The sequence below is a fragment of the Nansenia antarctica genome (genome assembly GCF_963989245.1).
Source record: "Nansenia antarctica genome assembly, chromosome: 6".
Classification (NCBI taxonomy): domain Eukaryota; kingdom Metazoa; phylum Chordata; class Actinopteri; order Argentiniformes; family Microstomatidae; genus Nansenia; species Nansenia antarctica.
Window position 1 is genome coordinate 55281512 of NC_137676.1, and position 27409 is coordinate 55308920.

General features: G+C 45.0%; 1 protein-coding gene across 1 annotated transcript; it reads left to right on the plus strand.

Moving 5' to 3' along the window:
- Positions 1-232: 232 nt before the first annotated feature.
- LOC308160714 (atrial natriuretic peptide receptor 1) lies at positions 233-25490 on the plus strand (the record flags this gene model as incomplete). The annotated part of the gene is made up of 27 exons (XM_080534656.1): positions 233-242; positions 882-1073; positions 1746-1867; positions 2034-2123; positions 2384-2529; positions 2637-2761; positions 7879-8025; positions 8649-8803; positions 9766-9901; positions 10204-10289; positions 10671-10809; positions 11921-11999; positions 12780-12870; positions 13722-13820; positions 14373-14450; positions 14647-14751; positions 15696-15767; positions 16372-16513; positions 16836-16988; positions 17197-17371; positions 21154-21297; positions 21776-21899; positions 22838-22906; positions 23088-23262; positions 24395-24493; positions 24605-24696; positions 25215-25490. 27 exons carry the CDS (start codon positions 233-235, stop codon positions 25260-25262), a joined length of 3093 nt encoding a protein of 1030 aa, XP_080390782.1. The 3' UTR covers positions 25263-25490.
- Between the last annotated feature and the right edge of the window lie 1919 nt (positions 25491-27409).

Here is a 27409-nt window from a genome sequence, read left to right on the forward strand (position 1 = left end):
AGAGCCTCCAGGGCACACTTGTGGTCACTAGCAGTCCGTCCAGAGAGACTAGTGGTGGTGGATGCTTCAGTAGAGGACATACTGCAGTGGTACGACACACACTCCTAAAGCTTACTGTCAGGTAGGGCTACACAGGTACACACAGGTGGGGACAGAAGGCGTGTGTGCGGTGGCTCCGATGGAATGAACTTGGCATGAAACATGCACACATTTCATTCAAATTGACTGAATGATGGGTACCGGTAAGTGCTTTTTTAATATAATAAGTAACGGGTTGTATTTTTATTTCTGTGAGTCTTTGTGTTCATTGTGAGTAATTTTTTGGTTTTGAATACTGTAGCCTATTTATTGGCTGATGGAGAAACAGCTTTATTGCTTTCTAATCCTTGTGGCAGAGTTTTCTCATTTAAAATGTTTCCAAAAAAGCCCCCCGCAAAAAAAGGAAGACAAAACCTAATTTTTAATTACAGTTTAATCCTCTTGTCAAAAACATGCCAATTATTTGTCTGTTCCAAGCGAATTCATTATCAGAGTGTTCACATCCTGTATGAGTCTCCCCGCTCTGTGTTGTATTCTAGTACGCTGTGTCATGCAGCCTTCACAGTGAGTTGTTAACCATGCATGCATGCTGGCCATGAAAGTGAAAATGGTTTATCTCATAGAAATTGATGAGCGAATAAATTAGCCAAACAGTCTTAATTTCGGGTTAGGGTTAGGCATACGGTTAGGAGTGGAGTAAAGGAAAGGTTAGGGGTAAGGATTAGAGGTTGTGTTTAAACTGAGGTTTAAGGAGAGAAATTGTTCTACTTCCTGCTTTGCAGCATGGCCAGATAGTGACGACTGATGATGACCCTGCAGTCTCTTGTTCCTGTGTCTCCCAGCTCTGATGGAGCTCTTCTATAGGTCTCTCGTTGTCCAGTTCCTGCTGACCCTGGTCCTCCAAGGCCAGGGGTCAAAGTTCACGCTGCTCCTGTCCCTGCCCAACTCCTCCTTGCCTTTCAGCGTGGGCAGGATCGGGGCGGGCGCCGTCATCGCCATCGACGCTGTGAACCGGAGCCCCGACCTGTTGGCTGGTTCGTGTTTCAGTTTTGTCGCTGCAGACTCAAGAGACTTTGAACAGCTATGGAGATGTGATCCAGACATGCACGCACACACACACACACACACACACACACACACACACACACACACACACACACACACACACACACACACACACACACACACACACACACACAAACACGTGCGCACACACACACACATACACATGCACACACACATACACGCATAAATAAATGATTATTTATTCATGATTTACCTACTGATTTACCTAAACACACATACATGCATAAATAAATTATGATTTATTTATGATTTACCTACTGAGAGATGTAAAGCATACACTTTACTTCTTATGTTTAGTGATTTTCAAAACCAATAATGTAATTACTATATTTTCGATTCATATTTACTTTCTTGCCAAACAAAACAGAATATCGTAGGATAAAGACCGATGTGATTTAAATAGATTCTTTATTAGGATTCCCATTAGCTGCCAGCTTCTACAACAGCCATTACATGACAATTCACACAAAAAAAACATCACAAGTATGACAGGAAGGACAGAAAATGATAAAGATTGACTGACCAAAATTGTACAGAAAGAAATGCTTCATTAGGCTTTTAAAGTTTTAATCAGTCAGCGAGGTAAGTAGGTAATTGTGTTGTGGTGTGTGTCGTCACAGGTCATTGGCTGGAATACCATTACGTAGATGATGAGTGCTCGGATCTGATTGGCCCAGGGAAGATAGTGGAAATGAGGCACAGACACAACTACAGCGCCTTCATCGGCCCCTCATGTTCCTCTGTAAGACCACCTGTAAGACCAGGGAAAACATCAGCATTCGAAAAGCGTTAGCTATATATCTTCCCCTAGCTTGGGTTTGTAATGTGTTTAGATTCATCATTTATCTAATCTATGACCCCCCCCATCCCCCCCACACCCACCATGGCACCTTCTCCTCCTCCTTAAGGTGTGTGCCATCACTGCAAAGCTGGCCGCCTTCTGGAATATTCCTGTGGTCAGTCCCACCTGTGCAGACCAACAACTCCTCAACAAGATGGTAGAATATCTTCACAATACAGTATCTCCTCAACTTACCTTCTACTCTATCAGAGCCTTACATGAACAGCCCTAGGTGACACGCACTTTCTCTCTACGATTGTTTTGTGTTGCTACTCGCATCTATTTACCATTATAGAAAGTCTTACTTACGATGATTGTGATGAAGGTGATTGTCTCACCTACTTGAGTTCAATGCACTTATTGTAAGTCGCTCTGGTTAAGAGTGTCTGCTTAATGTACTCTTCTTCTGTGACGCAGGCGTACCCCACTCTCACCAGAGTGTTTGGCCCCTTCACCAAGATGGGCTCCTTCTTTGTCAAGATCTGTGAGAAGTTTGGTTGGAGACGCATCGGGATCATCTACAACCACAGACCGACCTGGATCATCCCAGCGGAGGGCATCAGGTAGGGTGTGTGTGTGTGTGTGTGTGTGTGTGTGTGTGTGTGTGTGTGTGTGTGTGTGTGTGTACGTGAACATTCAACATCTTTATTTCTATTTTTCTTTCCATAAGGTACCAGGCTGAGATCAGTAACATCACTGTGGCTAAATACCTGGAGATTCCGTCTCCTCTCGGTCAAGGCAACACCTCCCTCACACAGGAACGCATCCTGATGGAAGTAGCTGCTGTCACACGCAGTAAGTTCCTCCGCTTGACGGTCGGTTTGAGTTGATGTCTTTGCTGCTGCCTGTAACGGTTTTACAGTGTCACACATCTGTGCAGATTCTTATGTTTAAAATGCATTTCAACAAGAACATAGCCTATGTTGTGCCCTCCAACTATTTCCTAGAAACAATGCTGCTGCACTGGAAAGTCTTATGTAAGTCTGAAAACAGGGTTAATCGGAATTATGAAATGTGTGTTCAAATACCTTACTATACTTATTATACTTACTGAACGTTATTGTTGTGTTGTAAAAACAGGATTTTTGGCAATTTTTTTGCAACAAAATGCAATTGTCATTTTATTATTATATTTGAATATTTTCTTCTGCGGGAAAAATAGGTGCGCGAGATTTATTTATTTATTTATTTTTAACGACACCGTTGTACCTAAAACACGTTTTGTAGACGTTTTGGAAACTTTAAGATGGACTGGTTTGTATGTTTCACAAATTGTTTTTTTAGGCCCAGTCAAAAATACACAAAATAACGTAAACGATGAAAACCACAAGAAAGTATCGAAGAACGGAAGAAGGAGGATGACAACAGCCTAGCTAGCTTCGGGAGTGTTGGTGCACGGCCCTCCAGCTGGGAGCAAACCAAACAAATTAACGTTACATTGAATGAATTAAACGAATTATGTGATGAATTAGGACTAGGGATGTCCCGATCCGATACTGATATCGGATATCGCCGCGATATCGGTCCTGAATGCTGGATCGCGGATCGCACCAGAAAAAAAAAAAGGCTCCGATCCGCGTGCCCGATCTGGTGTGTCACTCAAGTGATTGATTGATTGATTGATTGAAAACTTTATTAGAAGATTTGCAGAAGTAGGTACATGAAAGTACATATTACATACAAGGTCAACTAACAGGATAAAAACCCAAGAAAGCCACTGGCTTATTTCAATTGGGGTCCTTGATTCTCAATTCATCGTTACATGTAAGACAGACCAAAAAAACTAGTACTATCTACAAGATAATACAGACAAATAACTAGTACTATCTACAAGATAAACATACATCCATCATGGGAAGAACAATACAACAAAACATAAGGTATGTACAGCGGGTAGGACAGGTGGGGATATACACCACAGGTGGGGGCGGGGGACAAAACACAAAGTATGTACAGTGGGTAGTTCGGGTCTTTTAATCAGATTTTTGATTTAGAGGGTCCAGTTACGGATTGCAGCCTCCTGTAAATGATTTTTGAGAGTGGTTTTGAAGGTGGGCAGTGTTTTGCACTCCTTTAAGATTATAGGAAGGGCGTTCCACATTTTTACTGCATAGTTTGCAAACGAGTTTAACCCCTTGTTTGTGGTGCAACGCGGTTGAACGTGGTTCGTGGAGCTTCCTCTGGTATTGTATGTGTGGACGTTGTTCACTTTTTGGAAGTATGTTGACAGGTACTTGGGTGTCTTTGTGGTGTAGCGTATCTTGAAGACCAGGCCCAGTGCAAGCTGCTGCACTCTGTGAACTACTCGTAGCCAATCAAGGCTCAAAAAATGAGCAGCGGTTAGATGTGTCCTAGGGTTGAGGCCTAGCAGAAGCCTAACCAGTTTATTTTGGGCTGTCTGGAGTCTTGTTTTATGTGACGACAACAGTAGTATGGACATACCTGATGAGAGCGTCATTTCATCCCATTATGATAGGGAGAATAATCTGCATTACTTGGAAAGTGATGATTGTTACTTAATCATGATCAAATTGACCGCTTTGGGAATAATTAATACTGTATCCGAGGAAAAGTGTAATGAGGGCGACAAGAAGCGCCAAGTAGTCCACGACCGCCCCCTTGTGGTGTAAAATAGCCTAGTTACAGACTGTAACATCCATGACTAACCCAGTCAATAAGTAAATCAGATGCTATGTCAGTGCATAGTCAGGTAAATGCCCATCCCATGTACAGAAGATAGAGTCTTGAGAGAAAGATTGAGAGAGCTTTGAGAAAGGGTTATGATGAAGGTGAAATAGTGGAATCTGCCATTCATATTTCCTACAGGATCTTGGAGTGAACATTGTTACAGATGTGGCGGTAGTGAACATTGGGCTTAAAGGCTGTCATAAACTAAACTAAATGACATCTCTCTCTCACTGAAATTAGTTAGCCATTACAGGGGTCAGGTTCCATTTTCAAGAAAGAAACAGAAAGCGTGGGAGAAGAAATATATCACTCTGTAGCCTAACAAAAGCCTGCGGCTCTATAAAATAAAAACAAACCGAATAGAACAGCAAAGATACCGCCGCAAAGCATTGAGACCTCTGCTCTGTCTGAAATGATTTCAATTGACTACTTTCTACTGGAGACAAGCAAGAGTGGTGCGGAATATATCCTAGCAATAATAGACCATTTCACAAAGTTCACACAGGCTTATGCTACACCAAACAAGTCCAGCAAGACCGCCACAGGCAATAGGCTATTTGTTTATTTCATTTTTTTATTTAACCTTTATTTATGCAGGGTCTTGAGGCATTGAGGCACTTTTTTTCCTTTTCTTTTTTCAGGACAGCCCTGAAACTGTACAGTATAGTATAGTATAGTATAGTGGATAGTGTACATAGCCTTTATTTATGTAAACCAGCTCCTTCCCTTCTTGTGTTTTTTTTAAAGTTTTTTTTTTCTTTCCTAACACCAGGGGAGCCACCCCTCCTAAATTTCGTTGTTTGGTACCTGTACTGTAGCAATGACAATAAAGACCATTCATTCATTCATTCATTCATTCATTCAAATGGATGTTTACTGTACGTAGGCAGAGAGGAGGTAGGCAGAGAGGACATAGGCAGAGAGGACATAGGCAGAGAGGACATAGGCAGAGAGGACATAGGCAGAGAGGACGTAGGCAGAGAGGAGGTAGGCAGAGAGGACATAGGCAGAGAGGACGTAGGCAGAGAGGAGGTAGGCAGAGAGGACATAGGCAGAGAGGACGTAGGCAGAGAGGACATAGGCAGAGAGGAGGTAGGCAGAGAGGACATAGGCAGAGAGGACGTAGGCAGAGAGGAGGTAGGCAGAGAGGACATAGGCAGAGAGGACGTAGGCAGAGAGGACATAGGCAGAGAGGAGGTAGGCAGAGAGGAGGTAGGCAGAGAGGACATAGGCAGAGAGGACGTAGGCAGAGAGGAGGTAGGCAGAGGACATAGGCAGAGAGGAGGTAGGCAGAGAGGACGTAGGCAGAGAGGACGTAGGCAGAGAGGACGTAGGCAGAGAGGACGTAGGCAGAGGACTCAAATGACCGACTCAGAGACCCAACAATAACACAGGAGGGAAACACGCAAGGGCAGGTAGCAAAGTGACAGAAACGAAAGACTAAGTTAGAAAAACAACAAAATAAACAGGAAACAGATGAAAACCATGAAACACAAACAAACTAACTAAGGACCAGGACGACACGTCAAGGCACAAGAGAGACAAAACCAGAATCAAAACAAGAAAGACATTTCAAACAAAATTAACAAAGAAATAAAAAGTGTAACATTTATGCCATACAATGAGCTAGGTGAAGCATATGCAGCCCTCTTCGAAATAGTCAATTTCTAGCCTCTTAAATTGGGCACTTGGGAGTCCATTTTTTGAAAATATTGTATTTCTTAATTGGATAGTTTCTTAAACCTTAGTGATGTAGGGTAGTGACTGAGGCAGCATTTGTAGTAGTTCTTTGTGAATAAATAGGAGGCAAAGCCTCTCTCTTGGGATGGTCAGAGGACCAGTTTACACTTTGATATAAACTGCTCAAGGAAACTGTCTCCAGTAATGAAATGGAGGGTGGGATGATAAACTGCTATATATATATAGTGTCTATATAGTATGTCCCCATAGTCTAGGGCTGTCAAAAAGGTAGATTGGACAATATGTGTTTTTTTTCATAAAGTGAAGCATGATTTATTTCTGTAGAAGAAGCCTATTTGAATTCCTAGTATCTTCATTATCTTATCTATGTTTAAAAGATAGCTTGTCATCAGTCCAGATTTCTAGGTATTTAATTCAACATACATTTCTGCGAGTCAGTTATCTTTGTGCCAGCTAGTAAAAAGCATATTTTTGTTTTGATCATTTACTCAGGCCCTTCTGTGTAATTGAGGATGGATAATGGCTGAAAGTTAAACTATGTATCTTATGTAGTTTTGAGATAGATTATTTCATTAAACACTGAATAGTGTATTTTGTATAATGAGTAGTTAAGATGTAAGTCACTAAGTGGTTTCATACACTCACTCTCCCTAGCTAGTTGACAAGCTTTGTTTATGTCGTTGACCTATGATTGGACCTTATCCTGGCCAGGACCCTCTATCATCTGGTGCTGGTAAGAGCCCTAAAAGTCAACACGGAGACCCTGAGCTTAAGGAGAGTTACGACCACCGAAGTGTTTCACATGACCAGTTTCTGAGTGTACTCATGGCCTCGAACCATGCTGATTAACATTAATATCCTATAGCCTGGAATAGCAGTTCTTTGTCTCTGAAAACGGTATACTTATCATCACGTGGCACTATCAGGCACTTATGTTTGCTGAATCTTCAGAGGATGTTTTAATATGTACGGTATGCTTAAAAAAAGGATTGCCAACATTTTATTTATAATTCTTTTGTGGGGGAGGGTGTTGTGCCCTACAACTATTATGTTGCACTGGGAAGTCTTTTGTTAGTCTGTTGTTTTGTTAACATTTTTTATTTATTATTATAATAGTTTTATTATATGTGAAATGTGTGTTTGAATACCTGTTATTATACTTAATGAATGTATTTATTTGTAGCAATATTCAGTTATTACATTATAGAAGAGAGTCATTATTTTTGCTATTTGACATGAAATGAAATGAAATTTGAAATGAGCATTGTGTCTTTAATTATGTGAGAGCTTGAGAAGCCCACTGGAGGGAAAAATCCATGTACGAGATTATTACAAAACCACTGTACCATAGGTTATGTACTGAACCGAGCCTTCATCAAATGGTCCAAAACACAACGTTTTTTTAAACAGTTTTTACCTGTTTCATTTCAAGGGTGCCACACATGCTTGATCATAATGAGACTTGAAGTTGTGTAAGCTGATTATGTTCCGAGTATGTCTGATGTCTACGTTCCCTCCTGTAGTCATAGTGATCTCGGCGGGAGCGGAGGTGGTCCGGGGGTTCCTGGTGGAGGCCTTCAGACAGGGCCTCGTCAACGGAGACTTTGTCTTCTTCTGCTTCGAGCCCTACAGGCAGGAGGAGATGTTTGGCAACTTTGACTGGAAAAGAGGTACAGTGTGTCTAGGAGAGACTGGTGGAGGTAGAAGTCAGATGCTCCTTGTCTCCACCAGCCTCCCCTACATTTGATCCTCATTCCGCATCACATCAGAGTAGCCTTTTAGCAAGACTTTTACATTTGACATTTTTACCATTTAGCAGACGCTTTTATCCAAAGCGACTTACAATTAGAGACAGTCTAGAGACAGGGACAGTCTCCCTGGAGTAACTTAGGGCTAAGTGCCTTATTCCAGGGCACACTAGGGGTGGTGTTCCCAGGTGATCACCAGTCCAATCACTATCCACTAGGCCACCACTACCCCACTACCTCTCTTCACACACAGACACAGACAGACAGACACACACACGCAGACACACACACACTCCATCACCTCCTCCATCTCTCTCTCAGGTTAGCTGTAACTGACAGGTGGTAGTTTTCTCATATACAGTAGAAGAATGTTTGTGAGAACCAAGCTCACGGATCAAAGCCTCACGGATCAAAGAGATGGTAGTTTATAGGAGAACATAGCAATGTGATAACACGTCACATCATATTACACTTAGGATCGGAATTGTGTTGTGTGATGCATGGTTGTGTGTGTGTGTGTGTGTGTGTGTGTGTGTACACTACAGGAGACGACGTGGACCAGGAGGCTGAGCAGGCCTACCGGGCTCTCTTCCTGCTGTCCCTGTATGAGCCCAACGACCAGCGCTACTGGAACTTCTCCAACGATGTCATCAGCAGGTCCAGGCGGGACTTCAAGTACACCTACACGCCCGATGAGAAGGTGCCGTCAGCTGGATAACCCTCAGTCCTTCCATGGGTTGAACCCCAGATCATAGTTATACTTACTGTGATAGTTATACAGAAAAGTGTTCATTCATTTTCGTTTCTTGGCTGTTTTTGCAGGTATGGATTATGTTTTTATACAAACACTCCCTATACAGCTTTTCTAAATGTTTAACAGTATTGATTTACTCAAAAAAAACTTTATTTATACAGGTTAGTCTCAGTGAGATCAAATCTATTTGTTTCAAAAGGGACCTATTTCAACAGCAGCAGGGGGAACAGCGTTTCAGACAAAACAGCTTACATGCACACACACGACATTAAACAAACGACACAACTAAAAACAGTCACAACTAAAAACAGCTGTCCTAAAGACAGTTATACACATCTGGGACATATTGCATCGACCAAGTGTTTAAACTCCACAAACATAGACTGGTAGTTAAACTAGGACAGTGGCTACTGTATGTTTAACTGTTGGTATTGATAATTAGATTACATTCAACCTTTTTGTCATTGTACAACGAAATGTATTTTTTGCTCTAGACACAGGGTCAGCCATAGTCAGCATCCCTGGAGCAATTAGGGGTTAAGTGCCTTGCTCAAGGGCACAACGGCAGTGGTAGGCACCTTAGATATGACACCGGCAACCCTCCAGTCACCAGCTCACATTCAGCTCCCTCCTAAGGCAGGGATCGAGCCAGCGACCTTCCGATTGCTAGCCAGCCTCTCTAACCTGTAGGCTACCAGCCTCTCTAACCTGTAGGCTACCAGCCTCTCTAGCCTGTAGGCTACCAGCCTCTCTAGCCTGTAGGCTACCAGCCTCTCTAACCTGTAGGCTACCAGCCTCTCTAGCCTGTAGGCTACCAGCCTCTCTAACCTGTAGGCTACCAGCCTCTCTAACCTGTAGGCTACCGCCGCCCGATGATGTGTTCGTGACGGTTGTTGTGTCCGTGGCAGGTGTCTCTCCTGGCCGCCATCGCCCATGACTCCGTGTGGCTGTACGCCCAGGCTCTGGACGAGACGCTGGCCGAGGGCGGGGACCCCTACGATGGCTTCACCGTCACCAGGAAGATGTGGAACAGAACCATCACCGGTCAGCCAATCACCGAGCTCCGCTGAAGCCTCGCTTTAACCATAACTCTGACCCAGCTGGTCTAGAGAGCAGTTGAAGAGTAGTAGAAATTATTTGATATTTATGTAAAATCTCATGGTAAAATGGTAGTTAAACAGTAGATATTGATGTAAAATCTCATGGTAAAATGGTAGTTAAACAGTAGAAATAACCAATGAATCACTTGTTTTGATACATGATTATTTAGAACGTAATGACAAATGGATTTGGAAGTAGGCGTGACATAATGATTCATGATGGTGTGCCTTCTGAACTGGTGACAGGTATCCAGGGTGACGTCACCATGGACGCCAGCGGAGACAGAGAGTCGGCCTACATGATGAAGCACATCCAGGACGGAGATTTCAAGGTCACACCCTTTCAACACCAGCCATCCCTTTTTCTGTCTCACTCTCTGTTCCCATTCATCCTTGTCTCTCTTCCTCCCTCTCTCCACCCCCACTCTCTTTCTCCCTCACTTTCTCTCTCTCTCCCTCTCCCCTTGATCTTGAAGAGGGAGCAGAACGACCGTAAACAAACTTGCTTCTGAATGATAGCATCAGTGACTTTAATACTTTATTCTTGCATTTATTGCTGTTGCTTGCTTTATTGCCTGACTGCTTGGCTGTTTGGCACACAACATAGTGCCTTATTTGAGTGTGTTTATGTGCTTTGCAGTTGAATTAGGAGGAACTACTCAAATGTGAAGGAACCATAGATGGTCAAAAAAGATATCTCTCTCTCTCGGTAGGTCATCGCCAACTACTTTGGTACAAACAAGACCTATGAGCCTTTGGAGGGGGTCCACATCTCCTGGCCTGGGGGGAGGAAGACACCGCCGAGAGACACGCCTGTCTGTGGCTTCGCAGGCGAGCTCTGCACCCACACCGGTACTGTGACTCAACCTCAATGGTGCTCATCTCGTTCTCTGTTGAGAACTGTCCATCGGTACACAAGATGTGTTTTTGTTGTTGACGTTTAGGGAGAAATGACCTCGTGTGGAGACGTGTCGAGGTCTCACGAGGTTACGACTGTCAAATCCACATTCAGTTATGAAAATACATGAATGGGTTTAGTACCGGATTAGACTGTGAACATCAATGGACACCGTGTTCATATATCATGTTGCCACCACACTGTAGGTGTGGTATCCTCCAGCAGGGGGAGCTCTAGCCCCATGCATCCACTGAGGCTGGATACATGTATGTTCGGCTTCACTGCTCAGTGTGTGTGTGTGTGTGTGCGTGTGTGTCTGTGTGTGGATGCGTGTGTGTGTGTGTGTGTGTGTGTGTGTGTGTGTGTGTGTGTGTGTGTGAGGTCACCCAACTCATCAGCCCTGGTCTTGACCGTGACTCAGCCTTGATTAAAGAAGAAGAGAGAGAGAGAGAGAGGGAGAGAGAGAGAGAATGAGCGAGAGAAAGAGAGAGAGAGACAGAGAGAGAAAGAGAGAAAGAGAGAGAGAGAGACAGAGAGAGAGAGAGAAAGAGAGAGAGAGGACCCTAAAAACAGGAAATCTTTTCTTGTGCTGAAAATTTGATTTCTTTTTCCAATATGGTTTTATTAAAGTCCCCCCTAGCTAACATAAACCTCATATGTTTCTGCCCACCAGAGTTACATAATACATTTTCATTCTTGTTTTTTCTTTTAGATTTATATGATATGTGGCCTGAGAATGTTGTCTTTGCTGTAACTTCCAGCTTTCCTTGGCTGACAGAGAGTACTTTATACAGATGGTCCTGCAAGGAATTTTAGGCCTTGAGTTTTTTAATCATCGTTAATGAGGGATTACTTGGACGAAATGTATGCTTGCGAATTAGGTTGTTTTCTTTGGCTACATTCTCATGAAATAACACTTTTATGCATTTATGGATTAGGATCAGTCATCATGTTACTAACAGATACAACAAATAGATAGAAGGTAGAATGTCAAACTCATGTAGTGTATAATAGTTTGCTGTTCTCTTAACTGTTACTGACACTTCTGCTGTGTTTGTCTTGCAGAGAAGAGGTTTGCCATCGCCGTGGGGATGATCGCAGGGATACTGGCCACCGTGACAATCACCGTGTGTCTTCTTTACAGGTATCACACACACACACACACACACACACGCACACGCACACACTGGGGCGGCTGTGGCTCAGGAGGTAGAGCAGGGCGCCTAGTGATCGCAAGGTCGGCGGGGTTCGATCCCCGGCTCCTCCTGTCCACGTGTCTTTGGGCAAGACACTGAACCCCAAATTTCTCCCAATGAGTGGGCCGGCGCCTTGCATGGTAGCTTGCCGCCGTTGGTGTGTGAATGTGTGTGTGAATGAGAGGCCATTGTAAAGCGCTTTGGAATAAGTAAATGCAGTACGTGCTATATAAGTGTGCTATATAAATGTCAATGTGACATTCTGAAAGTGAGGAGAGCTCCTAAAACTCCATTATATTCCATGTGCACAAAGGAAAGGTCACTCTTTCATATGAGATAAATGGTCTCTTCCGCTTTCCAAAGGATTACTCTGAATGCAGTCTTTGACGTGCGTAGTCATATTTGGTCATCACTAGCTACAGGATGAGGGATTACCACAGAGACAGTTGTATGGGGCGGTGGAAGGAGCTGTAATGTTGAGATGAAAAGAGCAGCGGTCCACGCTTAGGGAGTTTTCTAGCTGATGAGCGTTCTTTTTGTTCTCGGTACGAGATATTATTCAAGCTAAGCTACAAGCTAAGCGTTTTCCAAAGTCAGCCGCACGAAACTGGCTGCGGTGATTACCAGGTCAAGTCATTGTTACCATAATTACCCATACAGTTTGTGGCTGCAGAAGGTCATCACAGGTTACAGTATTTGACCCAGGAAGTACTTCCTCCATGCCACAGGAAGCACATTCTGAGGGAGAAGTTGTCTGTGATGTGGAGGGTCAGCGCCAGTGATGTCACGATGATGGAGCACTGCTCGTCATCAGGGAAGGTAAGAGGAGAGGGTGTGTGTGTGTGTGTGTGTGTGTGTGTGTGTGTGTGTGTGCGCGCACCTGTGCGTGTGTGCATGAGTGTGAGTGTGAGTGTGTGTGTGTGTGTGTGAGTGTGTGTGTGTGTGTGTGTGTGTGTGTGAGTGTGTGTGAGTGTGTGTGTGTTTGTCTCAAGTTTCAAGTTTATTTAATTTTAAAGTGCATTTTCACCAAGGTCTGAAAACACACTATACACTGTACAGTATAAAAACCAGATTAAGAAAACATACAACATAAATAAAAGTACAAGGTTACACAATAACCTTGACATGGGGAGAAGGCAGCTAGGAGGGAGAGCTGCTAAGCACAAGCACATCTCTAGTACAGCCGCAGCTCTAACAAGGTGGGTCCTGAGGTTAGTCTGAAAACAGAAAGCCCCGCCTCTAGCTGTTTTCGTATTGCTGCGGGGGACAACAAGCAATCCAGCGTCTTTCGATCCGAGGGGACTGCAAGACCGTAACAAGCTTTATACTGAAAGCAAGACCTTGAGGTCCGTGTGCTGTTTTACTGGTAGCCAATGCAATGATGATAGAACTGGTCTGGTGGTCTGGCGTTTGCATTTTTTCTGGTGGTTGCGTTTTGGACTAGTGGCAGTTTGGGGCCTCATTGTAGGGCATTGCTTATGTGTGATATAATATTAATTGTTGGCAACCTTGTATAACCATTCTTCTTTTTGATCAGGCCTTGTTTTCTGAATGGTGTCATTTCTTTCCTTTCCTTTGAATGAACACAAATGGTGGTTTTCCAAGTCTTTGACAAGGTGGTGGGATAATATCTCCTTCTACAACGTGTGAAGTGTGCCTGTGTCTTCCAGGTCCCGTACCTGGACTCCGTGTCCGTCCATGCGTCTGTAGAGTCCATCCTCGGCAGCATGAAGGAGAGGCCTTCCGCTCACACAACAGCCGTCTATAAAGTAGGACACAGGACTCTCCGTGTGTTTATGAGCTCGTGTTACGTGAGCGACGTCAACGCTCATCGTTGGTGCTGTATCTCTATCTCAATCTCTCCATCTCTATCCCTTCTGTGTGACTAAATCTGAGTTTCAACTTTCATGTTTCAAGTTTTATTGTTATGTCACATTCTCGTCTCACAAGTGTAACAGAGTAAACTTCTTATGCTATTCTTAAGGCAATATTGAGGAGGAATATTCCGAGTCTAATGGGAGGGTCATCCTTCAACAGGCACTAACTGTACTTTTATTACAATGTTGTACAGGCCCACCCACAAAAGCTTCATTTTAAATCATTATAATTTTGAGCACCGTTTGAAATTGCTGTGCTTCAAAAGGTAGTAGGAGTTTTCCAACCCAGGACACCTGTTCATTTGAAAAAGACAAATCACCGTTCTGAGGATGAGCCAGACTCTTTCATTAGCACTGAGGCGTTTGATTATTTTAAGCATTTCCATTCGAACTCCCTTTGGACCTATTGCGTTTCTTTTTGTTTTTTGTTTTTTTTGTTTTCAGGAGAACATCTGTTCGGTGCGTTTCCTGTCTGTGAAGAGTGTGTGTCTGAACAGTGAGCTGCTCGCTCAGTTGAAACAGGTGAGGCAGAGACGCTCAATATTCCTAAGTATTCTTCTTATGATGGGTTTGTAAGAAAGTATGATATGGGTTGTGTATTCAATTCTGAATTCTGGGTAGCTTATACTGACGTACTATACGCTTTAAGTTTGTGTTTTGTGTGTGTGTGTGTGTGTGTGTGTGTGTGTGTGTGTGTGTGTGTGTGTGTGTGTGGCAGTGCCGAGACTTAAACCACCCAAACATCTGCAGCTTTATCGGAGCGTGTCTGGAGTCTCACCAGCTATTTCTGCTGACTGAGTACTGTCCTAAAGGAAGTCTGCAGGTAACACACGCGCACACACGCACACGCACACACACGTTACAGTTTTTTAACAAGTCGCAGTGTTCAAAACTGAAGTCACATTGTCAAAACTCTTCATACAGTCTGCATTACTAACATGCATCATTCATAACACTCTGACCTACAAAACACTAACAACAGGGAGCATTACATAGTTTGAATGATTTTCACAAGAATGAATATTTCATTATAAGAATGGTTTGATTTATACTAATCATAGACAGAATAGTTGATTGTACAACTGTGCAGTATTAGGCAACAAGAATGAAGAATTGCAGAAATGCTGTAATTTGCTTTTATCCTTTAGTGTATTTTTTTTTCAGTATCTTTGCAGAAAGTAAATTACGGTATTTACTTCAAAGTACACTACATTTACTTGAAAAGTGGAAAATGAAAATGAAAAGCCAACAAAAAAACAAACAAAAAAACCAGAAACTCCAGGGCTACAATACAATAGCAATCATAAAAAATGTCTCACTCCTGAGGGTTCTGGTCCACCCTCTGGTCTGCATCTAGTCACATCTAATGTCTTCCCTGGCAATTCATATGTCTATTTCATTTCATTGTATATATTTTCTCGACATTTCAATATGATTACTGCAAAAATGCACCAAATCATTCAGTTTTGGATGTGTTCTTCACAGTTTTGAACACAGTATGTTAACATCGGAAAAATGTGTTGCAGATACATAGTGTTTTGCAGGTGGTGGAGTTTGAATGAGAGAAGAGTTCAAGGATTTTGGAGAACGTGGTCATTGAATGCATTTTGTGTGAAAGCATGTAAAAGCATGCAAAAATTAGTCACAGTTTGACAGTTTCTGTATCGCTGACTGTATGAAGAGTTTTGACAATGACTTCAGTTTTGAACACTGCGACTTAGCAATCGTAAAAAACTGTTAACTCCTACTGCACCTCCCAAACTGCAGGACATCTTGATGAATGGTTCCATCAAACTCGACTGGACCTTCAAGTACTCCCTGATGCTAGACATCGTCAAGGTAACAGGTCTCTTTCAGAAATATATATCCCCTATGAATGTTTTCCATTACGTGAGAAATAGCCCTGTCAGCTCTCTTTAAGAGACAATAACAGCAGCAGCTGGTACCTTTCTGGTCGCCCCGAGGTGAGATCGATGTCATTAAGATTCCTGTCGACCGAGGCATCGACCCGGACGTTAGGCCTCCCTGTCGCTAACTGTTCCCCTCTAACGAGGGCGTCGATAGACCACGACCCTGGAGGTGACCTCTGTCAGTGTGTGGGTGGGTGTATCCGTGTGTGTGTGTGTGTGTGTGTGTCTGTGCATGCGTGTGTCATGTGTGTGTGTGTCCGTGTGTGTGTGTGTGCCATGTGTGTATGTGCGTGTGATGTGTGTGTGTGTGTGTGTGTCATGCGTGTATGTGCGTGTGATGTGTGTGTGTGTCATGCGTGTATGTGCGTGTGATGTGTGTGTCATGCGTGTATGTGCGTGTGATGTGCGTGTGTGTGTGTCATGCGTGTATGTGCGTGTGTGTGTGTGTCATATGTGTGTGTGTGTGTGTGTCATGTGTGTGTTTGTGTGTGTGTGTGTCATGTGTGTGTGTGTGTGTGTGTGTGTGTGTGTAGGGGATGGACTACCTCCACCGCAGCCCCCTGCGTTCCCATGGTTACCTGTCCTCCTCCAACTGCGTGGTGGACAGCCGCTTCGTCCTCAAGGTGACGGACCACGGCCTGGGCCCCCTCCGCAGACCCCCGGGACAGGAAACCTGTGAGAGGAGGGAAGGAGGGAGGGAGGGGGGGGGGGGGGATTAAGAGGATATGGAGGGAGGGAGGGAGAGAGGGAGGGGGGGGGGGGAGAGAGGGAGGGAGGGGAAAGAGGGAGGGAGGGAGTGGAGAGAGGGAGGGAGGGAAAGAGGGAGGGAGGGAGGGATGAAGAGGATATGGAAGGAGGGGAGAGCAGCTATGTAAAGAACGATGTTTTCTCAACTTTAAACATGTCTAGAGTTTGTGTTGTGTGGGATCTCCAGACGCCTGCTGTATCTACCCCCCCTCCCACTCCCCCTCCCCCCTCCCTCCCTCCCTCCCTCCAGCCTTGTTGTGGAGGGCTCCAGAGCTGCTGAGACAGAGCATGCCCCCTACTGGCACCCAGAGGGGGGACGTCTACAGTTTTGGCATCATAGTTCAGGAGGTGGTGTATCGCAGAGGCCCCTTCTACATCCCCCACACCACGCTCAAGGAAAGAGGTACCCTTCATGTTCTACTCTGTGTGTGTGAGTGTGTGTGTGTTTGCATGAGGGAGTGTGCCTATAAACGTTTTTGTGTGTGTGTGTGTGTCAGGTCTTAACATCTCTCTCTCTCCCTCTCTTTCTTCCTCCATCCTTCCATCTCTCCCTTCTCCCCCTTTCTCATCTTTGTTTGTCTCGCCCCCCCCCCCCCCCCCCCCCCATGCAGAGGTGGTCTCGAGGGTGAAGGCGGGTGCCTGCTGCCCCTTCAGGCCTCACGTGGACCGGGAAGAGTGTCCGGAGAGTGTGGAGGCTCTGATGAGGGCCTGCTGGAGCGAGAGGCCCGGCGACAGACCCGACTTCTCCTCCCTCAGACTCACCGTCAAGAGGCTCTGCCCCAGAGGGTGACCCACCTATAAACACATTTGGAAACCATTTCTCCCCCAAAAAATCTAGTTAGTGAGCCTATACACCTGAAGGGGAGAAGGTACCTTTAAGCACAGATCTAGGATCAGACCGTAGCCAGAGTTTCTCCTGGTCAAGAAATCCCCTGGCCCCTTACTGCTTTAGTATAGATTTGCAGTGGTGGAAATGGGGGCGGGCGGATGGGGGCTTTGTATGTTAATGTTAATGTTAATGTTAATTTTATTTATAATGCGCCCCCCATCCAACTTTTACATCGGCCCGGGGCGCAGCCCGGGTAAAGGAACAGATAAAGACAAGGACAAGGACAAGGAACACAGAAAGCAAACAGACACAGACTACTTAAACGAACATCTCAAGGGATACAATTTACAACAAATAGGGAGTAGACTTAGGGAACATCATTGACGAAGAGGTGGGTTTTTAACTTGGCTCTAAAGGAGTCCAGAGTGGGGGCAGACTTGATGGCGGAAGGGAGCGCGTTCCACAGGGTCGGTGCTATCACCGCAAAGGCACGGTCACCCTTCCTCTTGAGGTTGGTGCGGGGGACCCTCAGGCTGAGTTGGGCGTCGGACCTGAGCCTGGGCCTTGAGGTGGAAGACAGGTCCAGGAGGTCCATGATGTAGAGTGGGGCGAGACTGTTGAGAGCTTTGTAGACAAAGGTGCAGATCTTGAACTTCACTCTCTTCTTTACTGGGAGCCAGTGAAGGGAGATGAGGACAGGGGAGATGTGGTCCCTCATTTTAGTGCCTGACACCAGCCTGGCAGCGGCATTTTGGACTAGCTGCAGGCGGTAGATGGTCTTATCAGGAAGTCCAGCATAGAGTGAGTTGCAGTAGTCGAGCCTAGATGAAATTAGCATGAGGACGACCCTCCTCAGGTCACTGGGGGTGAGGAAGGACTTGATCTTGGCTATGATACGTAGTTGGTAGAAACATGACTTCACGACGGAGCTCACTTGTCGGTTAAGGTTGAGCTCGGAGTCAAAGATGACACCGAGGTTCTTGACATGTGGTCTGACAAGGGTGGACAGGCTTCCCATGTTGGTGCTGAGCTGAGTGATGGCGGTGGTGTTGCCGATGAGGAGGATTTCCCCCTTGCTCTCATTCAGCTGTAGGAAGTTCTGGGCCATCCACTCCTTCACATCGTGGAGGCAGTCCATCAGGCGCATCAGATCGGCGGGGTCGTCAGTGTTGATTGATAAGTAAAGCTGGGTGTCGTCCGCATAGCAGTGGAATGAGATCTGGTAGCGTTGAGGGATTAGACAGAGGGGGAGCATGTAGAGGGAGAACAAGATGGGACCGAGGATGGAGCCCTGAGGGACCCCACAGGTGAGGTTGGCTTGTCTGGAGGAGCTGTCTGCTATGTGGACGGCGTAGGTTCTATTGCTGAGGTAAGACTTGAACCAGGACAAGGCGGTGTCGGTGATGCCAACCTCCTGCTGGAGTCGATTAAAGAGGATGGCATGGTCTAGGGTGTCAAAAGCTGCGCTGAGGTCCAGGAGGACCAGGGCAGCACATTTCCTGGAGTCTGCGATGAGGAGGAGGTCGTTCCAAACCTTTAAAAGTGCCGACTCAGTGCTGTGGCCAGGTCTGAAGCCAGACTGAAACTTCTCCAGGATGTTGTTCTGTTGGAGGTAGGGCCATAGCTGGCTGAGGACAGCCTTTTCCAGGAGCTTGGCCACGACTGGGAGCTTGGAGATGGGTCTGTAGTTACTGAGGTTGGAAGGGTCCAGGTTGGGTTTCTTAAGGAGAGGCTGTACCACTGCTTGTTTGAGGGTGGGCGGAACAATGCCAGTGGCCAGCGAGCTGTTGATTATTGAGAGGATGTGTGGCCCTACTGTGTCGAACACCTCTTTGAGGAGGGGGGTAGGGATGGGGTCCAGAGGCGATGAGTCCGGCTTCAGTACAGCGGCCATCTTGGATAGGGCTGGTAGAGTGAAGGGACAGAAGCTGGAGAACGTGGATGAACATCCCAGTGTGGTGGCTAAGTCCTTGGTGGATGTGTTTTTTTATATGTGTTTTCAGTCGTCAATTTAAATCAAATCACAGCCCGTTTTTTTTCTGGTCAGGGTGCACGTGGTCAGGAAAAACTCCTGGCCCCTTTACCAGAGGAGATGTATGGGAACTTGGGAATTCACTTGGGGCTTCCAAGTGGGCCAGAGTAAAACCCAGACGCTACCCAAGGTTATTGAACTGACTCCAACTTTAAATAAAAGCCAGCTTTATTTGTCTGATAACAAATGTGTACAAATGTAACGTGATTCGAGATAATACCATAATAGGCTAATTCAACCGCATAACTTGCTCTCTAGTCCAGTTCCAGCACGGTGTGTGTGTGCCAACCCTTGGCTCTCTACCCTACCTCATAAGTGAAGTGTTCAGCGTTAAGAATCGTTGTTGAGTGAAGTCGAGGTCACGGAGGTCAGTGGACGTGTCGTTGTGTGTGTGATAGAGAAGAATAACAGGAGGAGGTCATCTCATTTATAGTGTTAGAGATGATCGTCTGGCTAAAGACACTCTGGCATGACTGAATGAGTTGAAAACTGGGGGTGGAGAGAGTGAGAGGGAGAGAGAGAGTGAGAGAGAAAGAGTGAGAGAGAAAGAGTGAGAGAGAGAGAGAGAGAGACCTAACCACATTATAAAGAAACAAAAAGAGAACAATGTAACACATTGGAAAGAAATGACCACAAGTCAAAGTAAAGTGATTTTTTAAACAGAGGGTTTAGGGTTATTGACCATGTACAGATTCATAAGTGAGCATAGCCTGGCCACACAGAGAGTCAACCAGCTTCCCACAGAAGACAGGCCATGCTCACTTAGCCCACAAAATGAGATAGAAACCCAGGCACGTTTCCGAGAGAGAGAGAGAGAGAGAGAGAGAGAGAGAGAGAGAGAGAGAGAGAGAGAGAGAGAGAGAGAGAGAGAGAGAATGCACATGCCACCCCCAAGAGACAGCCTCTGTCAGCCTCCATCATGACAAGTATCTTTCACTGAGAGAGAGGGGGATAAGGGGGAGGAGGGGGGGGGGGATCGAGCAAGGAAACAATCAAATATGCACACTGTTACACATACTTTGTCACGCTCGATAGAATCCACTTTTTGCATTTTGTTGTCATAGTAACAAATCGCTAAAGTGGATTGCAGCATACTGTTGTCAGTCTTTAGTGGGGGATTCTGTCATTATGTTAGTTGGTATGGAAGATCTGCAAGGTGTTTTGGACATAATGTGCAAATGCATATGACACACTCGCTAGTCAAGGCAAAATACTGCAATGCAATGGATTTGGTGAGTAATCCCCACTACTCTACACTAACTAGGTAGTAGTGGGGATTACTCACTGAATCCATTGCATTGCAGTATTTTGCCTTGACTAGCGAGTGTGTCATTGATTTTCAACAACGTTGACATTTATTTACGTTTTTCTGAATAAAAGTCTGAGCATTTGGTCGGTTGCCGACTTGTTCCCACTTTCACCAGCTGCTGTGTCACATATTTCCAGACTATGGGGGCCCAACATATGACCAGTCAGTATCTAAGGAGGCAAAATATGAAACTAAAACCAGGGAAAAAAAGGTTTAAACGTTAGAACATCCCTTTAACTTGACAGCGAACCACATTCTTACATTTACAGACGCCGTTATCCAAAGCGACTTACGACCGAATACATTTCAGAAGATTTTGTGTTGTTTCGAACATCCCACTGACTGCCCTTCATCATCCCCCTCTCTCTCCCCCCCGCCCCTCCCGCCTCCTCCCTCAGCGCCAGCGAGAACATCCTGGACGACCTCCTCTCCCGCATGGAGCAGTACGCCTCCAACCTGGAGGAGGTGGTGAGCGAGCGCACCGCTCAGCTCCTGGAGGAGAAGAGGCGGGCCGAGGGCCTCCTCACGCAGATGTTGCCACGGTAACGCCACCCCCTGCCCCCCCGCCCGCCGAAACAAATGACACGCTTCGTTTGTTCCCTGATGCAGACAAGCCGTGGAGATGATTAACTGTTATTTTCTCTGCAGAGCGATACAGATAAAAATGTTTTACTTTTCTGTCTTTAATTCTTTCCTTCCTTCCTTCCTTCCTTCCTTCCTTCCTTCCTTCCTTCCTTCCTTCTGTCCATCCATCCATTCTTCCTTCCTTCCTTTCTACCTTCCTTCACTTCTCACCTTCACAATTTGTCTGGCTTATACTTGGTATAAATGGTGCGGTACATGTAGCACTGTGCAGTATCACCCTCTCTCTAACTGCATTCACATGATCCCTTCCCTGCATCCCTTCCTGTGTGTGTGCGTGCGTGTGCGTCTCTGTGTGCATGTGTCTGTGTCTGTGTCCGTGTGTGTGTGTGTGTGCGTGTGTGTCTTTTCCATCACCGTGTGTTCCTGTGTGTATAGCTCCGTGGCGGCGCAGCTGATAGCTGGGAGGATGGTGCAGGCTGAGACCTACGACTCCGTCACCATCTACTTCAGCGACATCGAGGGCTTCACGGCCATGTCCGCCGGCCTCACGCCTATGCAGGTCTATCACCCCACCCCCCCCAGAACTCTCTGCTCTACTCTATTCTGCTCTATTCTGGTCCTTTGAGCGGCCGTTTTCCTGAAATCCTGAAATGAAGGGGTTAAATAATTATAGAGAGGGGGGGCGCAACAGAGTACAAAGTTCTGGATGGATAGAGCGGTAATCAGTGATCAACCCTCCTTAATCATTGGATGCAATGACTCCATTGTTCAGTCGTACGCGTCCCGGTGACACGTCGTACATCACAATGGGTTCCCTGATTGCCTCGACTCCACTGACAACGATATCCCAGCAGCCCAAGGCTAGGCTAAGTGCCGTGTCCGGTGAACCGCCCCCCCCCCCCCCCCCCCTATGTGTTGAAACGGAGTCGGAAAACAGTGTGCTGTCAAGGACGTCATGGGGGGAACGAGCGTTCCGTTCTGACAGGAGATGAGAGTAGATACCGTCTGAAGGCCTCGTTTAGTGACTCCCTGGCAATGCCACGCTGGTGCAGAAGGGGGGTAGAGTGTCTTGATCGTGTCCCCCGAGTGCAGATGGCCTTATTGGGTGTCTGCCACTGGGATGTGTGTGGCGTGAGGGCCTGGAAGTCCTCAGTGTTGTGCACACAGCGTTCCGCGTACCCTCTGTCAGACACACTGAGGTGTGTGAGCACACACACACAAACGCGCGCAGACGTATCATTTCGATACAGCTGGAAGTGGAAATAATGCATCGGCGCCAGATTATTTTAAGGTTGTCACAGCTGAGTCGTAATTGAAAACGTTTGCCGTCTACTGGTTTATATTTGTGTGTGTGTGTGTGTGTGTGTGTGTGTGTGTGTGTGTGTGTGCGTGCATGTGTGTGTGTGTGTGTGTGTGTGTGTGTCTGTGTGTGTGTTTGTGTGCCTGCATGCCTGTGTGACCCTTACAGCAATCAACATGTACACTGTCTTTCTCTAGGTTGTTAACGTACTGAATGACTTGTACACATTCTTTGACAACATCATAGACAACTATGACGTTTACAAGGTATAGTGGCAATCTATTTATTTGTATATTGTATTGTACTGTAATGCTTGAATGCATGTGTTGAATTGAACTTTTTTAGTTTTTTTGTGTACTTCTAAAAGTAAGATTTTAAGATTTTAAAGGTTTGACAGGAGATGCTGTTTAAGTTTTAAACACGACACACCTGGTGTGTTTCTCCCAGGTGGAGACCATCGGAGACGCCTACATGGTGGTCTCAGGCCTGCCCATCAGGAACGGGGACCACCACGCTCAGGAGATCGCCCGCATGTCCCTGGCCGTGGTGCGGGGCATGAGACAGTACCACAACCCACACGTGCCACGGCAGCAACTGAAGGTCCGCATCGGACTGCACTCAGGTACTGAACACGTCCAATCAACACATCGCATCCACTGTACCAATATGTATACGGTACTGTTGTTCCATCAAACGAAACACAGGTGATACACAGCTGTCAGTCAAATGCCAAGGGCACTGTGCAGCAACTACTTCCTGGTGCCCCGCTGGTGGAACGAGATTCTCACTGCTGTCAGGACTGCAGTCACTCCCTTACACCGTAGACTAAATACCTCCATCTCTTCAGGCTACACATTAACTGTCCCTCATGAGACATCTACTTCCCCTCTACCCCGCTGTACAGTTTCTCCACTGTTAAATAAATAAATAATAATAATCAATAATAAATCTTCTTTCTTCTAGCACTACGACTGCCAATGGCCCCAGGCCCGAGCACAGATTACTTTGTCCTGCTATGACTGGAGGATAGATGATTCAATCACTTAGTCAAATATATTTGTTGTAAGTTGTTTTGGATAAAAGTGTCTGCTAAATGCCAAAAAAGCAAATGTAAACTACTTCTCCATATACAGTCTGGAAATCAAGGCAAGCTAAAACGACGACACGTGGCCTCTGACCCTTGTTAATTCAGTGTGTTTAATGTGTTGACCTATCAACCCGCAAAGTTCTAAATCATTGTTCCTCCTACGTCTGTCTATGAAACAAAACTCAAAAGGTTGGATAAAGAGATGACCTCATGAAGGCATTGTGGCTGCTAATGGCTCCTGGTCCTGGCATAGCTTTTTGCTTATGATGACTGATGTACTTGCTGGTGAAACCGGGAACAAGTCTCTGACTTTTATTCTGAAAAATGTAAATAAATGTCAACGTTGTTGAAGATCAATGACACACTCGCTAGTCAGCTAACACAGCTTGTTTTGTGAGCCTGCTAACAAGGTAATGTAGTGTTATAGTTAACCAGGTAGCAGTGGGGATTACTCACCGAATCCATTGCATTGCAGTATTTTGGCTTGACTAGCGAGTGTGTAATTGATTTTCAATAACGTTGACATTTATGTACGTTGTTCAGAACAAAAGTCAAAACGATTTGATTGGTTGCCGACTGCCGTCACAAATGTGAAAAAAGTAAAAAAAAGAAAAAAAGAATGAAGCCATCTTTTACTCAGTGGACACCCTGTGTGCCTCGTCCCCAGGTCCGTGTGTGGCGGGCGTGGTGGGCCTGAAGATGCCTCGCTACTGTCTGTTCGGAGACACGGTGAACACCGCCTCCCGGGTGGAGTCCTGTGGCTCCCGTACGTGACTCACAGCCCTCTTCATCCTTACACTGTACTACACACTGTTCTAGAATGGCAGAACGCTGGTGACTCTCTCTCTCCTCTCTCCGCTCTCCTGTCCTTCTCCAGCTCTGAAGATCCATGTGAGCAGCTCTACCAAAGATCTCCTGGACAAGTTCACAACCTTCCACTGCGAACTGAGAGGAGACATTCACATGAAGGTACGGTGACGTAACATTATGATGTAACATAGCGTCTTCATACATCCACAACATCCTGGAGGACCTTTCCTCTCATCTCTCACTCTCCATCACTGTAATGTCACTGTAATGTCACTTATAGGTTAGAAGTCATGAGATATATCCAGAAGAAATAGCCTTTTCACCCTCTAGATTTACTATTAGCCATGTGACTAGTTCTTAAATATATTTTTGAACTTTTGACCTTGTTTTCACCAAGCAGATAGTACTGTCGATGGTGAATTAAATGAGCTACAATTAAACACAATGCCTAACTCCCTTTGCTATAAGCCCCCATATCTTTCTAATTTGATTCCCTTAAAGAGGACTCACAAAAGCCTCCAAATTATACAACATTCTCGTTAACTAGAGTAGAGGGCATTTTCGTTGACTGGCCGCAGCTGGATTGAGGGATAAAAATAGTCTTTTGACAGGTTTTATATTGAAGGCTATTCCAGTGTTTTCTCCACTTAATTCTCCCCTTCTCTGTTTTGTTGCAGGGAAAGGGACTTGTGAGGACATTTTGGCTTTTGGGAGAGAACCAGTGAAAATGTTATTGTATCCTCTGATTTGATGTGTCTGGGAAGTAAGGAGCACTGAGAAGCCTTTTGAAAAATCATATAGTTATAGTAATATATTATTTTCATGTAACTTATAATAATATTTTTTCTTTTTTTTCTTATAAATGTTATGTATTTTCTTTGTTTTTGTTAGTTTTATAGCTTTTCGATCCATGTTCACACACTATAAAAAGCCTGCTTCATTATAGGGGCATGAATGAAGAAATGATGAAGTTAAATGTCTTCAAATTACTGATAGGCCTATGAGATAAGCCTATCGTACGCTTTCCTACCTTGCTATACTTTCTGTATTTCTTTAGTAGAATAAAGAAAAATAAAGTGTTTTACTGTTATAAATAAGGTTTATCTGAGCCTACTTATTTAGGGGAAAGAACTGTACGTCTCGGATCATGAAAACATCCTGTTTATATCTGATGTTCAGTTGCAGATAATTTGGGATACATCCATTGTTTTAAGGGATAATCTTCCTCTCTCTCCGAGTACCCATCTATAGCCTCTGCTAAGCCATTAAGACTGCTGCTAAAAGCTCTGGAGAGTGCTTTTTGTTAATTACGCTCTTCAAAGGCCTTTGTAGATACTGATCATAATGTTGTAAAAAATTGACATTTAAAATGAACATTTTGCTGCTTTCCTGTCTATTTCGGCTCTCAGTGGATGTCAAACAATGAGGATGGCCATTTTATTTTGTTGTCTGGTGTGTTTCTCTTTAGACGTGAATCACTTTCTTTCCAGAAAACCGGTGATGCGGCAGTAAAACTAGTCAATTTCAAGGAAACAAGCTGCCTTCCATGCTTACCAATCGTGTGGCCATTCATGCCGGGAAAGTAATAATAAGCCTACCATTAACATGCACTGTGAGCTGATATTTGATGCTGATTGCAGCTGAACACTATCGATTGGAAAGGCCACAGTTGAAGGTTGTGTGAGAGAGAGAGAGAATTACACCACAGTTATGGGAATAGAGAGAGAACAGAGAGAGAGGGAGGGAGAGAGAGAGAGAGAGAGAGAGAGAGAGAGAGAGAGAGAGAGAGAGAGAGAGAAAGAGAATTACACCACAGTTATGGGAATAGAGAGAACACAGAGAAAGAGAGAGAGAGAGAGAGAGAGAGAGAATTACACCACAGTTATGGCAACAGAGAGAACAGGGAAAGAGAGAGAGAACTACACCACAATTATGGGAACAGAAAGAGACAAGGGCAGGATAACACCCATAAAACCTGACTAACGATACAAGCTTTATTGGTTGCTATAGTAGGTCTCACAGGTGTTGCAGAGACTATTATGCCATGACCTATTGTACCCAGAGCTCTTCTCAGAGACCAGGAGGTCTTCTCAGAGACCAGGAGCTCTTCTCAGAGACCAGAAGGTCTTCTCAGAGACTAGGAGGTCTTCTCAGACACCAGGAGGTCTTCACAGAGACTAGGAGGTCTTCTCAGACACCAGGAGGTCTTCTCAGACACCAGGAGGTCTTCACAGAGACCAGGAGGTCTTCTCAGACACCAGGAGGTCTTCTCAGAGACTAGGAGGTCTTCTCAGACACCAGGAGGTCTTCACAGAGACCAGGAGGTCTTCTCAGACACCAGGAGGTCTTCTCAGACACCAGGAGGTCTTCACAGAGACCAGGAGGTCTTCTCAGACACCAGGAGGTCTTCTCAGAGACCAGGAGCTGTTCTGTAGATTTGGAAATGCATCATGTGTTTTAGGCGATAAGGTCAAAACAACAACTCAGATTATGTATACTGTATGTAAGAGCTTTGTAGCTCAATGTATGGCAGGTTTTATCTTTCGTAAGGTAACTGAAGGAGATTTGTTACTTTGTTAAGTAGGCACACTGTTTCTTTCCTTTGATTGAGCGCTGTTGAATTATTTCAGTAGAACATTGCGTTTTAATATACACAAATGGGTTTCTTAAAAGCCTCCCTGATTAGAAGAACACGGGAGCGTATTAATTATGTTCTAATAGCTCATGAATATTTCATTGGTCTCCGTAGTAAGTAAATAGAAGCAATTAGGGAACATTATGCAGGTGGCTCGAAAAATACTTTTTAAACACTCATTTGTACTGTGTTTTCCCTCCATTTTGTCTCCTGTTTTTTTAATACGACCATTTAGCT